At 46.4% G+C, this 16773-nt stretch overlaps 7 protein-coding genes across 7 annotated transcripts; 4 read left to right on the top strand and 3 right to left on the bottom strand.

Moving 5' to 3' along the window:
* Positions 1 to 185: 185 nt before the first annotated feature.
* On the top strand, positions 186 to 983 carry V865_004507 (uncharacterized protein; the record flags this gene model as incomplete). Its single annotated transcript, XM_066228287.1, has 1 exon — positions 186 to 983. The coding sequence occupies one exon, from the start codon at positions 186 to 188 to the stop codon at positions 981 to 983; it is 798 nt and encodes a 265-aa protein (XP_066084384.1).
* Positions 984 to 1379: 396 nt separating this feature from the next.
* On the top strand, positions 1380 to 2096 carry V865_004506 (uncharacterized protein; the record flags this gene model as incomplete). Its single annotated transcript, XM_066228286.1, has 1 exon — positions 1380 to 2096. One exon carries the CDS (start codon positions 1380 to 1382, stop codon positions 2094 to 2096), a length of 717 nt encoding a protein of 238 aa, XP_066084383.1.
* Positions 2097 to 4187: 2091 nt separating this feature from the next.
* V865_004505 (uncharacterized protein) lies at positions 4188 to 5616 on the top strand (the record flags this gene model as incomplete). The annotated part of the gene is made up of 3 exons (XM_066228285.1): positions 4188 to 4839; positions 4899 to 5166; positions 5226 to 5616. The coding sequence occupies 3 exons, from the start codon at positions 4188 to 4190 to the stop codon at positions 5614 to 5616; spliced, it is 1311 nt and encodes a 436-aa protein (XP_066084382.1).
* A 221-nt stretch (positions 5617 to 5837) lies between these two features.
* V865_004504 (uncharacterized protein) lies at positions 5838 to 7576 on the bottom strand (the record flags this gene model as incomplete). Its single annotated transcript, XM_066228284.1, has 8 exons — positions 5838 to 5963; positions 6025 to 6162; positions 6218 to 6372; positions 6425 to 6557; positions 6623 to 6895; positions 6952 to 7157; positions 7212 to 7368; positions 7421 to 7576. 8 exons carry the CDS (start codon positions 7574 to 7576, stop codon positions 5838 to 5840), a joined length of 1344 nt encoding a protein of 447 aa, XP_066084381.1.
* Positions 7577 to 8069: 493 nt separating this feature from the next.
* On the top strand, positions 8070 to 9953 carry V865_004503 (uncharacterized protein; the record flags this gene model as incomplete). The annotated part of the gene is made up of 5 exons (XM_066228283.1): positions 8070 to 8426; positions 8482 to 8703; positions 8766 to 8912; positions 8966 to 9252; positions 9317 to 9953. 5 exons carry the CDS (start codon positions 8070 to 8072, stop codon positions 9951 to 9953), a joined length of 1650 nt encoding a protein of 549 aa, XP_066084380.1.
* Positions 9954 to 10228: 275 nt separating this feature from the next.
* On the bottom strand, positions 10229 to 12792 carry V865_004502 (uncharacterized protein; the record flags this gene model as incomplete). The annotated part of the gene is made up of 12 exons (XM_066228282.1): positions 10229 to 10422; positions 10481 to 10565; positions 10634 to 10837; positions 10897 to 11012; positions 11072 to 11200; positions 11258 to 11369; positions 11430 to 11541; positions 11601 to 11777; positions 11833 to 11927; positions 12001 to 12147; positions 12215 to 12250; positions 12535 to 12792. 12 exons carry the CDS (start codon positions 12790 to 12792, stop codon positions 10229 to 10231), a joined length of 1665 nt encoding a protein of 554 aa, XP_066084379.1.
* A 581-nt stretch (positions 12793 to 13373) lies between these two features.
* On the bottom strand, positions 13374 to 15982 carry V865_004501 (uncharacterized protein; the record flags this gene model as incomplete). The annotated part of the gene is made up of 15 exons (XM_066228281.1): positions 13374 to 13567; positions 13642 to 13726; positions 13796 to 13876; positions 13938 to 14060; positions 14121 to 14236; positions 14292 to 14403; positions 14466 to 14479; positions 14554 to 14665; positions 14719 to 14830; positions 14890 to 15066; positions 15131 to 15225; positions 15311 to 15457; positions 15517 to 15553; positions 15708 to 15715; positions 15803 to 15982. The coding sequence occupies 15 exons, from the start codon at positions 15980 to 15982 to the stop codon at positions 13374 to 13376; spliced, it is 1593 nt and encodes a 530-aa protein (XP_066084378.1).
* Between the last annotated feature and the right edge of the window lie 791 nt (positions 15983 to 16773).

Here is a 16773-nt window from a genome sequence, read left to right as displayed (position 1 = left end):
ATCACTACGAGAAAGGGAATGAGCAGAACGGTAAACCGACTGTTTCCCCACTACCACCTAACTCTCAAATTGTTTCATGTCTCGAGATCAAAACGACCTGATGTGAGCTTCATACAATTGTTGCAGGTTCGATCAGGACACACTTCTACCTAGCTAAAATTACTCTGTAGACGCACATCAACAAGATGAGCGTAACATCAGATATGATCAGTGTGGGATATCTAACCGGAGAGGAGTGGCAAGCCATCCAGTATCGAACACACGAGGTGTTCGATCCGCATCGCCGAGGGACATGGAAGTATTTCCAAGTCAGAGGTCTTGAGCCCGCTTGGGAACTATCCCAGTGGCATTTGCCCCAACAAGTAGCTCAGCAAGAAGCGACCCTCTCGCCGAACGCGACCAAAGCATCGAAGGTAGCGCAGTGGGTGGATAGTAAGCAAGAAACTGCACTCAAGGGTGAGGTCAATTGGACCAAGGATCATCGATTCTGGTGGAGGTCTCTATCGAGAGGCGAAAGTACATCCGAGGAGCTACCGGCAATAGATGAGTACGAGTCTGATCGTATTCTCTTGAGTTATGGAGGTCAATCAAGAAGAGATCCGTCCAACGATCATGCAATACTACAATTTCAAGAACTGGAGTCGTTCGCCCAATCACATGGTGATGGGTCCAATGGACTATTGCACAAAGCTCATAAAGCCATCAGAAAACATATGCTCGGCTTCACCGATGATCGAGAGGAAGCTGACTCCGGCACTTTCACATATCTCCCACCCACGTATGCTCATTTCGACCGGTCGGCTAGGCCCAGCGGAAGCATATTGCCTTCTGAAGTTGGTGTGTCGCTTGCGACGGTGGTACCCGTTACCTGGGGGTCGAATGTGATAGATAATGAGAAGACCGAGCATACAGTCTATCCCGTCGAAGGTACGAGACCTCCTGGATGGACAGAAACCGAAGCGGATCTCGATACTCAGTCATAGTCTTGACCACAAAATCATTGCTCATATTTTAGCCACTTTGGCTATCATCAGTTTTCCAAAGCAATATCATTATTTTATAGCTTATTTCTTTCTCAGTACATGTGTTTTACTCTCACAATGCAGATTGCCCCGTTTGAGCAGCGTGTGATATCTATTGCGTTGGAGAGTACTCATACGCTTATGTGCAGAAATCGACATACCGAATTTCTAGTCAGTTCTACATGTTGGTCCAAGCTCCGAATCAAAGGAAGGCAAGTATTGCTGTGTACCCTGCCTGGTCAACTGTCCCTAATTTCCCCATCGGTCAGATAAGCCTTAAGATCCAACTCTCATATAGTGACCATCGATACAGTATGTGTGGCGAACTTGCGAATCACAGCACATGCAACTACCACCATGACCAGCTCCGGATCCGCATCTATTCATTTTACCTCATCGACTGAAGGTAGTGGCCAATCACACAAACATCGTACTCGACTGAGAAATATATACAAACAAGCTCGTCAAGAATTCAAGCATTTTTCGCGTCTCGGGCCTACAAGCTCGGTAACAGAAGAAGGTTACAAGAATACACTTGCTTCGATCAGCTCCCTGAAGTCTCAGAAAAGGCTGACACGTGAATTGGGTAAAGAGAGACGAGCGCTTCTCCAAAGACTAGCTGAATTGGAGGGTTCGACTGTCCGATCTACCAAAAGAAGCTATTTCGAGGTGAGAAAAGATGAAGGTTTCTTGCGTCCTGAGATATCAACAAGGAATTCTGAGCTGTTTGATCATTGGACGAAGAGTACAGACGATAGTAGGAGACATGCTTGGACCACAGAGGATTGGGCCTATCAGAATGGAAAAATCACTGAAGAATGCAACAAATCCAAAAGGACTAACGCTATTTTACGAGACGATATTAGGACTCTCAGAAGTATCATATCCCAATGTCATCCATATGCAAGTACAATTGACATCGAAAGCACTTCCAACCCCGCGAGCTTAACGCCGGATACATCCTTCCCTGGCACGCATGATGGACAAACAAGCTCAAGGGAGCTGTTAGCCCGTATGAGAGCAAAAGGAGCTCAAAGAAGAGAGAGGAGAGCAAGTCAAAATATTTCCCTCTGATGAGTATCCATCAATCCAGCTCCAGTCATCCCGAGCTGGTAAGGAATGACAAACGACAGAGCTCGCATATCAGGAAGTGGCAACATCCTGAAACCCTGATGAAGACAATCGACGGTTTTCTGAACTTCATTTTTGTATAGCTACAGATTGAGGATGCATTGGTGATTAGCGATGTGCTGCGTACTTCCAATTTCCATGTCGACCATTAAACAGGAGGTGTGGTGCTGGATCTCCTTTCATATGCGGTGCAAAATGAGTAACTTACCTTTCATGTCTTGTCAAAAAGTGTGTCAGTTCAAGAAAAGCTCACTTTGTTCTACAATTACGACAGCGAGGGACGTCATCATTAACCAGTGAGAGGAAAACCCCTTGATCGTATGCTTGATCCATATTGAAAACTTCTTGGGCTATTGCAGATTCTCAAAGCATACTTGATATAGCCAGCACGCAGCGTCGAGCAGGAGACAGATGACTTCCTCCGGTCTTCCTCACCTGGGAGGATTTCGACAATATCTTTTCACTAGGAGACCGAAGCTCAAGACACTTTTGGGACATACTCATCACAACACACAAGAAGATGTGAGGTACCGCGACAATCTTGTACAGCCATGTAAGGAATTGTTATCCGAAAGGCGAACGCAAAATCGGTTAGATAATCAGCGAACAGCTTTATTAAGGGAGTTAGCCTTGTTACAAAATTACGATATCCAATTGTTCAAAATAGATTTTCTAGATTGGAGGAAAAAAGTTGGACGAGCTTCTACACATCGCATTATGAATGACACAGATCTGTTTGCGGATTATGCAACTTGGGATCAGAAAGTATGCGAGAAGAAGAAGTGCGTAATTCGCAATGAAGTCGAAAGATTGAGGTTGGCGAATGAAGGTCTATTAACAGATATCAGCTTCATAGAAAAGATGATTGATCTGATCCGCACCAGATCCTCCTCTTCTCATTCGATTAGGGAGCATACAAGTGGTATCGATGGAAGGGAATGGCTCATGAAGAACGGCGATAGCGGCCTGACACTGCATTATGTTGCACGGAGTATGGAATGCTACTCAGGCAATTGGGATCAGAGGAGATCGAGATCGACGAAGACGGTCACCTTACCATAGGTTTCATATGAGCTGGCGCCGAATCTGAAGTGGAACAAGGAGAAGACAAAGCGTAAGACACGAGGAGTTACTTGAACTTCTTCAGTTACGGGAAGAAATGCTGTGCTGTGTAACCATATGGCCGAAGACTCTTGTCATTGCGATGCAGCGGCCGAATAATCTTTCGGCTCTGACCAGTGCGCTGGATAATTGCCTAAGAAGAGTCAAGATCCGCATGGCGAGAACCAAGAAAGATTTGGCATATGGTAAGACGCGCTGGCGGGGTCATCTTTACGAGATTTCTCGACGCGTTTTGCGGTAACTTAACACGACAAGAGTTATTTAACCTTTTCAACAAGGACGCGCCCCTTTCCCTTCGGGTGAACATTCCTCTTTCTTCGCGCCACTTTTCGCTGCCCTGACCAGAATTTACCGGTCTTCCTCTCATCATCGTCATCTTGGTTGTTCCATAACGGCCCTTGTCACGCAGTCAAACGTACCACAACCCATGGTCTGCATAGTCTAACTGGTTCATCTTGTCTAGCAGAGTTCCTGGGGGGATGTGCAGTTGATCACAAGAAGCCTGAAATCCAATATACCACCTTCGCGTCAATGGCGTGAGGATCGGTTTTCTCCGTGCAGTTTTGGAGCAATTGCAGCAGCCGGTATCACCCCTGATGTTCGCGAAAGGATCAGAAGGCAGAAAGAAAAAAATGATGAAGCCAGTCGCGTCAGACTGCACCATAGCAGGAAGATATATATCAGCTAATGTGATTTTCCCATCTTTCGAGATCATCAATATCCTACTTATTCACCTCCATCGACATCAAATCTTTCCTTTGACAGGACATACGACAGAGTATCGTTGATCGATACGCGGCTTTGATAGCTTGACAACCTAGTTCACCGACACCGACCTTCCAGCAACATTGACGTAAACAACCAAAGCGACATTCACTTCAACTTTCAACGAACTTCCCGACATCCAATACAATGTCCTCACCCATTCACAGTTACCTTTTCTCCCCTCCCCCTTCACCTCCTCGACGTGCTATGGACTCGGATCCCAATCCGGGATTCACGAGCATCAAATCATTGCTTGTTCCTACTGATTTCATACCTGGATCACCCCATTTAGATGGAGGTTTGAAAACCAGATCGCCTCGAACTCCTCAACAGAGTAAATTTACCCTCGACAATGCCTATCCTTCTTCTTTCCCTTCCAGATCGAAGATCTTAGATCCTGAAGCAACTCCGATAGCCACTTACTCGACACCTACAACTCCCCGACGAAGATCCTACGAGAAGACTGTGTCATCTCCACCTTATATCCCATCAAATGTACCCTCAGCACCCATCCCAATCCCCTCAAGCTTACCTAAACCCCTGATCAGACTGATGTTCCTTGCTTCACTTCTACTGTCCTCGATATTGCTCCTCGTTTTTGTACCTTCAGCCCGACTTCCCAGTCTTAGGGCGGCAGGTATGTCGAGGAGACTCGCTCTTGACCCCAATGGGAAAGCTTTCATTGATGTGGGAGGAATCACCAGCTGGTCAGATGCTAGAGACAAGGACTACAGACCTCCACAGATCAAAGCGCCTCATATGATGAGACGGGTTCTGAAAGAGAAAGCTGCTCCTGCTCGTGAGTATCCTAAGACTATCTAGCGATTTTTGGATAGCAAGCTGATGAGTCCATGCTAGCTCATCCCCGTGCTTCTCGACCCGCCTTGATTCCCCGACCGCTTCCCTCATCGCATGAACTCCTTGCCCTTCAATCTTATCTCTTGTCATCGGCATATAATGTCATCCCCAGCCATGTCGACCCATCTGAACCCATCGATGCCAATGCTGTCTTGGGTGTAGGTGTACATAAACTCGGTCCTTCTGGAGGTGATTTGGAGCAAGCTTGGCTAGATGAGCTCAAAAGTGAAAGAGAGGATGAAGTGATTGTATGGTACGGTGGTAACGGGTAAGTGTCGCTTCCATCACATGTCACTTGTGTCACACTGATGAACGGAGATATTGCAGTCGACCAAACCTCCCTCACGATGTACTTGATTTCCTGGCGTCTACCCATGGCTCATCCCGAAGACCCACCTTGATCCCATGTCATGCTCGATCTGATCGACTAACCTTACTTTCCATCCTCGATCGATTATCTTTACCACTTCGAGATCACCCTATCATCATGATCGGCAACAAGCCCATCGTCGGTGATCTGCGTAATCTCGAAGAACTTCGTCTATCCGGCGAACTAGAGTCTATGCTTGCTGAAATCGGCTGGAAGAAGGAAGAAAAATCTGCTTGGAAACCTAAATACGCTAAAGTACAAAAAAGGACTCTTACCGAAGTAGAGGAAGCCTTAAAAGCTCAAGTTCAAGCGGCTTTCGAAGAAGAGCTCGAAGACGATGTGTTATAATTATCAATCTGAACTCAGGGATGACCAAAATGAAACGCTGTGCGATTTCTCAACCTTTTCGGGCAACTAGATCACCTAGATAGTCGTATATAGTATATATGATGTAACCTTCAACATGCTAATCTCGAAACAAACGGGCGCGCAACGGTAGTTCTATATCATTACATATCATATTCAATGACACCAAACACACAAATACGTATTACCCGAAACATGACAGCTTACGCTTCAACGCTAATCACTGGAACCGATTGTTGTTCCGCCTCCTTGTTCGTCTTGAGGGTGAGCGCAGAAATATCCTCCCCAACATCAGCCAATTCAGTGTACTCCTTCCAAACTTTCGTAACCTATTACAAACCATGTCAGATCAACCGACTCCCCTATGCTATGTGACCAAGACAAGCTTACGTCATATTTGTAAATCCATCGATTCTCAGCACCCCAGTTCCTTCTCGTCCTCTCATTGATATAATCTTGCTCTTCGAGGGGTGGTGAAATTGCGTTGAGCTCTTTGGCGTTGACTCCGAAGCCATTTAAAATCTCGTACTGAAAAGAACCTTCAGCTAAAACGGGTATGACACATGGAGTTTGCAGGACTCACAAGACCTTTGTAATGTGGCGAGCGAACCTCATCATACAGCACTAAGGCTTCTGAGATAGGTTTCTGCCTTTGGTGTGTGTATAGCAACGCTTGTGCTAGAATATAAGCGTCTTCGAACGCAAATGCGGCACCGGAGCCGAACGCTCCAGAAAGAGCTGTGGTCGTGGTATCAGTACCTGGTCACGATTGACAACATGCTTGGCTCACGGTGTGACGCATCGCCCAGCAAAGCTATATGACCGTTGGAGATGACTGACTCCAATCTTGGTCCGCCGAACATGGCAAATTCGAGCCACTCATCGGGAGCAGCAATGATTTGACGGATAGTGTCGCAGTAATTCTAAGAGAATGACGGATTTTGTCAGCTCTATAGTCTGCGTTCGAGATACTTCGAACCACACTCACGTCGTAATGATGAATTACCTGGTCTTTCTTCACTTTTTGACCCCAACTGACTTTCTTGACATCCTCCTCCGGCTCGTCAGCTCTGGTAGCAATTTCAAACAATCCGTTATCCAAAGGATCCGTATACACATGCGTATTTCTTGTGTGCCAGAAACATGCCGACTGGGGTATATTGGGAATATGGGCGACAGCGGATTGGGGGATGAGGGTCCTGTAAGCTACTTTGCCGGTATAGCTCAACTTGTGCTCAGGGAATGCATGTTGTCGGACGACCTGCATTGATTCAGCTTGAACTCCCGCAGACAACATCTCAGGCTGTGCTCACTCACTGAACGGATGCCATCGGCACCTAATAGAAGGTCGAATGGACCCGCGGTGGTACCATCTTGGAAAGTCAACTCGATGCCTTTGGGCAACTCTACGATCTTTGCCAGCTTTTTGGACAACTGGATGAAATCGGGAGGGACTTGACCTAACAGTGCTCTCTGCAATTTGTACCTTTCAATACGTGATCTAGGCGCTGCTTCCGGATCCACTATTGATACAAAGCAATGAGTAAGTGGTTCTGCAGAGCTCAGGAAAGACTTGCCTTTCTGGAAACTCCGCGAGATCAATTCTCCGGTATTTCCATTACGCTGTTCAGTATCGATTTTTGAGCCATCACCTCTTTTTGTATATTGCTCAATTGCCTCTGCTGCTCCTAGAAGCTTGAGGTGCCTCCATGTGTTCTCATTGATACTGATGCCCTACATATATTCATCAGTATAACCCTCTGATGTCAGAAGCGCTAGCACTCACCGCACCAACTTCTCGCAGTTCAGAAGCTTGGTCGTAAGCGCTAAGCTCGACGAAAGGCAATCTTAGGAGGTTGATGATAGCTGCCAGACCACCTGGTCCCGTGCCAATAACAGCAACCTTGATCTTAGTCTCTTGAGGCTGAGGTTGAATGGTCATTTCGTCTATTGCGATGTTACCGACCTCAATGTCCCTCTGGGCAAACAGAAATCGACCGCCTGCATGGCATTTTATGGTTGCTGTTCCTCAACAAGATCAGCAATCAGTCAGTAGCCGGACGCCCTGAGATACGGAATGACTCGGAAAATGCTTAGTCAATCGTGCGAATGATAAATATGCAAACATCCGTCCTCCAAAGCATAAGGTGATTTATCGTTAGCATTCAGATGGTGTTCTCTGACGTGACAGATGAGATCTAGGGTCGGATTTGGCCGTGTTATCTATCTGATTTGCAATTGCAGTTTATCATCCCTGAACATCCGTCCGTACCTTGAAGTGATGTATCTATTCGCACTTGATATTGCGTGATTCTGCCTGCGTATGCAGCTATCAATCGATCGGCTGTATAGAAGAATGGTGAGACCAAAGTGCGGGATATAATGCCTTCAGTCTCAATAATACTCCGACAGATCGACTTCCGCGGTCTGACAAGATGACAGTGAACCTCGAGCCTGCTCATACACATGACTTCGCCCATCCCATAAGAGCTGTCGCCGTCATAGGCTCGGGGCCTACTGGAACACCTGCTGCTAGACATCTTCAAGATGCCGGTCTGAAGGTACGGCTATTCGAGAGACAGTCTCAGTCCGGCGGTATCTGGAATTGGCGACCTGCAGCTTCACTACCATTATCCGTACCAACACCCCCTCCGTCGGTCGGAGCTTTCACCCCTGTGATCCGTCAAGGTGGGACCTATGAAGATCCTGATCGTAAGGAGAGAGAGCACTTCAATCCGCCCAATCCTTGTTACTGGAACCTGACGAACAATGTTCCTACTACAACGATGGCTGTGAGTCCGATGATTATGGGTTGGTGCACTTGCTAATTTTGCGTTTCACATTAAGTTCAAAGACTATCCGTATCCCGAAGGGACAGAAAGGAATGTTTCCCATAAATTCTTAGCTGATTATGTGCACAACTATGCAAAACATTTTGGCCTCGACAAATTAGCATCATACAATACCAGAGTCGAAAAGGCAGAGAAAGTCGACCATAAGTGGAGGTTGAATCTTCGAAAGGTAGTTGATGAAGGGAATGAGAAAGCTAGAGAGGAACAGTGGTCTGAGGTGAGTTGTCATGCATTTTGGTCGATCCCATCGTTTCTTCTTCATCTGACCTGAGTTCCCAGGAATTCGACGCTGTAGTTGTGGCTACTGGTCATTACAACGCTCCATATATACCTCCACTCAATGGTGTGGATGCCTGGGCGGCGGCATGGCCGACCAAAGTCATACATTCGCAAGGATATCGAGTACCGGAACCCTATGAAGGAAAAGTGAGTGCAGTTGTCATGAGCAGTGCATGGAAGCTCGCTAAATCTGGCCCTAGACTGTATTGCTTGTTGGGATAGGCACGAGTGGTACCGATATCGCTCGAGACCTCGACCCATACGTCGAGAAAACCTACTTAGTGGGCAGAAACAAACTCAGAGGACCCCCCGCATATCAGAGACAACGTAAATTGCAAAGATTCATGGTACCCGAGAAAGGGGAGTCAGTGGCGGAGATACAGCGATTCGTTCCACCAAACCTTGGACAACCTATAGAGGAAGCAGAAGTTGAGCTTACAGACGGAAGAATACTGAAAGGTATCAGTGAAGTGATTTTTGCCACCGGGTAAGCAGATGGCCATCTAGGGTAAACCGAAGTATCATACCTTGACTGACATGGTGTAATATAGGTATCAGTACTCCTTTCCATTTCTTCCAAGCTATCATAGCGACTATCAAGGCGTGCGCTCAGAACGGGCTGAAAAACACCCGCTGGTGACCGATGGCTCTGGCGTACTCAACTTGTGGCGTGACGTCTTCTACATTCCAGACCCAACACTTACATTCATTGGGTTGAGTGTTAACACCTCAGCATTCTCTTCCTTCGAGTATCAGTCGATCTCCATCGCAAGGGTTCTCTCCGGCAAAGCTAAGCTACCAGATGAAGCTACACGATGGGCCGATTACGCCCAGCTGGTCAAAGAGAAAGGGGAAGGTAAATTTAGTCATCTGCTCAACAAGGATGGAGAAAGAAGTTATGTTAGAGATACAGTCGAGTGGCTCAACAGAGACGCGCAATGGTCAGGCGCGGAGTTGATCGAAGGCCACAGTCCCGAATGGCTGGCGGAAAGCGATAAGATGCAAGAGCTGTTGGCTGTCAAATATGGCATCACGCCGGAACAGCTTCAACAGATCAGTGAGGAGATCAATGCGGGTGATGGGCAAAATCAAGATGCTATCTCGAAAGACTTTGAGACGGCCGCCGAGGAGACCAACGCAAGAGCGATTGAAGGATTGGCGAGGAGGGTGGGGGCCGTGAAGGCTTAACTGAATAGACCAATATGCTTTGCTAGACTCGAACGTTACAGATCATGCATTTCTGCTGTGATATGCTGCTTGCGATAGTCACTCAATTCATCATTTCCGTGTACTATAAACATATCTGCCTGAGACACTGCCACGCACATACTACGGACAGGAACAGAAGTGATATACGGGGGGAGATTCAAATACCATTACCAACGAGATCATCACTAGAGGGACTTAAGATCACAAGCAACATAAACAAGATGTATGTAAGAGAGTGCAGTCATCTCTAGAATCTAATGCAGAACGGACGTCCTGTTGTTCTCAAAAGTCAGACCGGGGGTAGCAGGTTGACTTTCATCTACACTGTCAAGACCTTTACCGTCGTATCTCTCGTGAAGGTCCCCTTGAGAGCTCCCCTCGCTCTCCTCTTGTCGCCTCTTCTTGTTATCACGACGTATGAGGAGTAGAATAGCAGTCATCCAGACGACTGAAATGTCGTCCCACATTAGCATGCCAGGCTTCATCGTAAAGACGAAGTCACTCACTCAGTAGGATGTTCAAGACCAAGGACCAGGTCCAGCCCTTTTTAGCTTGAGGGAAGTCGGTAGTTTTCCATACGAAATTTGGTGCCTATCCCGTTACGGAGACTCAGTCAGCTTAAGACTTTTTTGGCCGACATCTTCAGCTGCGCCACTCACTACAGCCTGAACAACGTAAGCGAGGTCATTGGCTGCAGCCACGAGCAAAGCTCTTTTCTCCGTATCATCAGAACAAAGCTCATTGATGAACGTCAATATCAGTGGTCCCGCTCCTTGACCAATTTGACTGATGTAATACAAGGCGAAGGTGGTGTTGATATTTTTGTACAATGGGAAAGTTCGCATAATTGCGGCGATAATGAGCTGCCAAGGCGTCAGTTCATTGCTACCCAGCCCAATGATAAGCCCGGACGATGACTCACTGAATACACAGCTCCGATATATACGAATGGCCATCTTCTTCCCCTGAAGACACCATCAGACAGCCAAGCGAAAGATGCTGCACAGACAACGAAGATGGCGGTTTGTGGTAAAGGCACTGTCCGGATCACGGAATCAGTGACCGTCTTATGCAAATCAGAATTTAACTCTACTTACACAAGTTGATCTGACTAACGGTATAGGTCTTGCCCGGTACTGGTGGATTTGTCTTACTATTGAACGACTTGAGCCAGTATCCGATGGCTGGTTGTGGCCATTGATTATTCCAGATCACATATAACAGAGCTATTCGGTTATTCTCTTTAGCTTCACATCCAGCCCTCTGAATCGAATGCAACTCACGAAGGAAGTATGTGTGCCAGCTAAGGAATAATTTCTTGAGCTTTCTCCAAGACCAGGGCTCCTTTCCTGCTCTTCCAATCTTTTGTAGCCTAGTTCGAGCAAGTTTAAACTCCTGAAAAACGGAAGGCCAGTTTAGCAACTGGGCTTCCTGACATTGCCATCACAGACTCACATCTTCGGTGAGCCACCACGACTTTCTACCTTGGAGTGGGAGTGGAGGGAAAAAGAAGAAACCGAAAATAGCAATAGGCAGAGTGATTATGGCATCAATGATGAAAAGCCATCTAGCACCAAATCAACATAAGCTACGATCCTACAGAAGTCGGAAGGAAGACCCGCTTACCTCCATCCAGCTATTCCATGAATACCGGATAAGTTGTTGTAGGCCGCTGATTGCAGGAAGCCTGAAAACATTTGGCCCAACGAACCAGCAAGCCAAAAGATCATGGCTCGCTTACCAATCTCAGCGGGAGTGTACCATGAACCCAGGAGATAGTGGATACCGGGGTAGAAACCAGATCTATTCGTGTATTCCTGTCAATATGCCTTTCGGAAGAGGTAAAGCGTAGACGTACTCAAACAGACCGACAAGGAAACGTAAAGCATAAAGAGACTTGTAAGATTTTACAGCGTAAGACCCGAGAGTGGCAATACCCCAGCCCAGTTCCAGCTGTCGAGAATACGTTATTCCATGTCAGCTCAATATGCTCAAGTGGGTTATCGATACCTCTATCACCACTCACGGTTGGGATGACCCATCGAGGCTCGATTCTCGTCAAAAGCAAATTGGCAGGGATTTGACCGATTACATAACCAACCGTCCAAATAGAGGTGGAAGTAACCAGCTCGTTGCCATACATGTTGAGGTCTTCTTTCATCCCAGATAAGAACTGCAGGTCAAATTCACAGTCAGCTCATCTCCTTTTTTTTTTTAAGCTGGACTGTTTTGTGACTCACAGCCGTATTCGTATTTTGTTGATCAAGATTTTTAATCTATCATAACCTTGTTAGAAGGATAGGTCAAATTCGAGTAAAAGCTGACATCAGACTTACAACTACAGTTGAGAAGAATTACAGTCAGCTCAAATCGCACTATCGACGAGCATTGCATCCTTAATCACTCACAGCTACACCAGAGGGACCAAGAGGAGAGCGCATGGGTTAGTCACCGCTTTTAAGAACCCTTGATAATGCGTTAAGACTTACTATCCAAGCTGTGGGTTCGGATTCGTGTCAGCTTTATCACTACCCAATCAATCCCGCAATTAGAAGCTCACAGATGCAAACGTCAGGATCACCGCATCTACCTTGAACAACAACTTCCTTTCAAGCGGAGGTCTATCAAAGGTATCCCATATTCTACCTTTCCAAGTTGATTTCTGTACATGTTGAGTTTTATCGTGAGCCTCGAGGTCTCCGACAGGTTCCTCTGGGAATGGATAAGCGGGCTGACCGGACATCTCTACGATATCGTCCACTGGATCTAGAAGGGGAATGTGTTCTGGGGAACGATATCCTGCACTTGAAGTTGACATCTTGTATCTTTATATACTCAAGTCCTCCGGTCTCTACTCTCAGTGATCTTACGTTAACTTTCTGATCCCTTGACGATGAGCAAGAAGAATTTGATATAAACGCAGTGGCTATCTTTAGAATAGACAAGAGAATTCTCAGACTTTGACAAGCAAGCGAGGTCTCAAACGGAACATTGCACCATAGTGCTCGATTGTGTTGCGATCTTCCATCGTTCTGTACGGGAGATGACGTGCTTGAACACCTTTAGACTAGTTGCCGCAAATCACGCAACCATCAATCATCAATTCAGGCACCGCCACCAAAGGAATGCTTGGATCCGAAATACCCGACTGATAAGATAGATAAAGCCAGCTGCGGTGGCTGCCACTAGGAAGAAATGCGCTATCTGACGTGATCGACCCATCACCGAATACTCATATGATCATGGCAAAAGTACATCCTGGATCTAAAAATCAAATAATCTGACATAGCTGATCTTCGCGCTTTCTAGCATACTACTTCCTAAAAACTCAAAAATGAAATCTCCCTTGTTCCCTTTCCGCTCATTCTTCTCACGCACGTCTTAGGGTGGCTTCGGGACCTAAACTTTGTTCAGGACCGCTTCGTTTCTGTATTCTTCCGTTTGAGGTGTATAGACGTCTTTTTCGTCTCTGCTCGATGTACCTTCTAGACTGTCTGGAATAGGAACCGTGTCATTCGAGCCAATCGCTTGCGCTTTGAGCGCTTTCTTCTCATCCCGCCGGAGTAAAACTTGTATCAAGGCAGTCCATAGTACTAACAGACATCAATCAGCCAAGCTTCACCACATACGACGACTACATGCTGTCAATCCCAAAGGAAACACTCACTAAGTAGGACTGCCAAACAAAGCGAATATGTCCAACCTTTTCTTGCTTCTGGGAAATCGACAGTCTTCCATACGAAATTGGGCATCTGTGAAGTACACCTAGTAAGTTATCCGAGCAGAATTTCGATGAATATAGTGGATTGGTATTCACTGACAATACTTTGGAAGACATATGCCAGATCGTTCCCTGCTGCTACCAATAAAGCTCGTTTTTCCGTATCATCTGAGCATATTTCCTAAATACAAGTATACTCCGTTCAGCTTTGTCTAGGAAAGCTGTTGCAGCAGAATGCTCACATTGATCCAAGTCAAAATCAGCGGACCAGCACCACTTCCGAAATCTTGAAACCAATACAAGACTTTGGTCCCAGTGATATTGGCATAAAGATCAATTTTTAACAATGTCGCCGCGAATATGAGCTATAAGAGGAAGCCAAAGTCTTGTCAGTGCCCTTATTTCGGCGCCGAGATGAAACTTACCGAACAAGCTGCATTGAAATAGATAAAAGGCCATCTACGACCTTTCAGTGGTCCGTCAGACAGCCATGCATATGCTATAGCACTGATGATGAAAACACCTCTGGTGATCAACGGAACTAGATAAGTCTCGTTAGATTACCCGTACTTCAGAGTAGCGGTCATACAACTCACGTTGATTGATCTCGGGAACCGAGAAATGTACACCTGGGACCGGTGCGGGTGTAGCATTGAATGACTTCAACCAGTATCCCATAGCCTGCTGACCACCACCGTTGTTCCATATCTGCACAAACGCCAATTAAGCTGCTTAGTGGCGTTCCATCAAGATATCAAGGTGTGACTTACGACGTAAAGGAACGCTGTAATATTGTTCCGATGTGAGCTTTACGAAACTTACAGATCTACAGATCGACTTGGCCATGAAATAACATACGAAGGATATAGGTGTGCCAGCTCTTGAAGAGCTTCTTGAACTTTGCCTTGTTCCATTCAGATCTTCCTGCTCGGCCAATGCTGGTCAAACGCCATTGAGCGAGTTCGTGTTCCTGTTAGTAGGATCAGCCTAAGTCTATATTCATAATCGAAGTAGGATACGTACCTCTTGAGTTAACCACCAGGCTTTCTTGTCCTGCAATGGTGCAGAGGGAAAGAAGGCATAGCCCAACAATGCGATTGGAAGGGTGATAATCGCATCGATAATGAACAGCCACCTAAACAACATATATTAGCGATTGGACGAAGTACTCCTCAGAGTAGTAGTTGTGCTCACCTCCAACCTGCTAGACCATGAACACCATTCAGATTCGTATATGCGGCAGCTTGAAGAAACCCGCTGAACATTGATCCGATTGATCCTGCCAGCCAAAAGATCATCGCTCTTTTACCGATCTCTCGGGGTGTGTACCAACATCCTAGAATGTAGTGGATACCAGGATAGAATCCCGACCTGGGGAACAATATCAGGATTGGAGAAATCACCTCGCCAGCCATATAACAGAATCTAGACCCACTCGAACAGACCGACGAGGAACCGAAGGGCATAGAGGGACTTGTAAGATTTGACAGCGTATGAGCCGAGTGTGGCGATACCCCAGAAAAGCTCCAACTGTGCGGTACGTCCAGGTGTTCATCAGTTTCATCAGTACAGCGCAGTGCACTCAGCAAGTCACAAAATGGAAGGAGGCACTTACAGAAGGAATGACGAATCGGGGTTCAAGACGGGTCAAAAGTAGATTGGAAGGGATCTGCCCAATGACATAACCCACCGTCCAGATCGTGACGGCAGTGACTAGTTCATTCCCGTGCATGTCGAGATCCTCTTTCATACCTGACAGGAACTACAAGGACGCGGTCAGCGATATTCACCAGAACCGGATGGGTACCGAGAGCAACTTACGGCATTGTTGATGTTCTGCTGATCCAAATTTTTCAAACTGTAGTGAACGGTATCAATGTTGTCAGTATCAGTATCAGGCAAAAGGTCCACGTCTTTGGAACAATCACTGACAAGCTGTAGATGCAATTGGGTAACAGATCAAGTCAGTATGGGAGTGGTCTGGGTTTATGGTTCTCCGTTCCTGTACTCACTATCCGAGCTGAGAGATCGAGAATATACAGCATATGTTAGCACCTTGTCCCTCCCTGGATTGTATGTCTGTATGGAGACCAATTTGAACACTCACAGAGGCAAAAGTCAGCATGACAGCGTCAACTTTGAACAGCAATTTTCTTTGATCTGATGGCAAGTCGAAAGTATCCCATAGTCTACCTTTCCAGGTAGGTTTGATCGCTTCAATCTCTCTGGGTGGCTTCTTATCGTGGATATTGCCAACAGGCTCTTCGACATAGGGTATCGTCGACATTGTGCCAAATCTGAACTGCCTCCGTCTCTTTAAATCGGCACGAGATAGTTTAGCTCAGTTTTCTGGACTTCGATGCTCTCTTTTTAGGTTGGACACGGTTTTCGATACATCACATAGGTATGTTTATATATGTAAGTCTGTTCCTATGTCCATTCTGCATTTTTCAGACGATCGCGACCTGGCTCACCATGATTTTCAAATCTGGAATGATCAGTCGTCATTTGTGCTACTCTCTTGGCTTGGCCTGATGAATGTATCTTCAACGTGGGACCCATTCCAGGCAAGTCACCCACCGATAACACTTCTTGGCAATGTCCCTCCTTAGTGGCTCCAATCTCCAATCCTCCTCTTCAGGACATGACAGGCGCTAAGACGGATGATCGAATCGTGAAGCGTCAAGATGCCCCTCAGTATCTGCCTCTGCCTCCACATTAGCCACTGAAATCACTCGAAAGCACGATTTAAGCTTGTTCCTGTAGTCTATCTTGTCTTGGCTTTCTCCAGACAAGGCTAAAATGAACGTCAGATGGCGTGATGACAGAGACCTTCGCCGTGACCAGTCATCCGCTTCAATCCGGTATGTATACACAATCACAACTGCGATCAGTAGAGTATTCGGTGAGCATTATATCAAACAGCTCGGTTTTGTAGTCCTTGCAATGTCGGAAAAATGACCTACCGATAAGGAATCCCGCTGATATAATATGACGCCATTGAAGTTTATCTTTACCATCACGCAATGATCACGAGTAGAGTAGGGTAGTCGTCGCTGGTTAGGTAGAAGACCTTGG

The sequence above is a fragment of the Kwoniella europaea genome, chromosome 1 (genome assembly GCF_036810445.1).
Source record: "Kwoniella europaea PYCC6329 chromosome 1, complete sequence".
Lineage (NCBI taxonomy): Eukaryota > Fungi > Basidiomycota > Tremellomycetes > Tremellales > Cryptococcaceae > Kwoniella > Kwoniella europaea.
The sequence above is the reverse complement of the archived record's forward strand: the minus strand, read 5'-3'. Positions and strand labels throughout refer to the sequence as shown.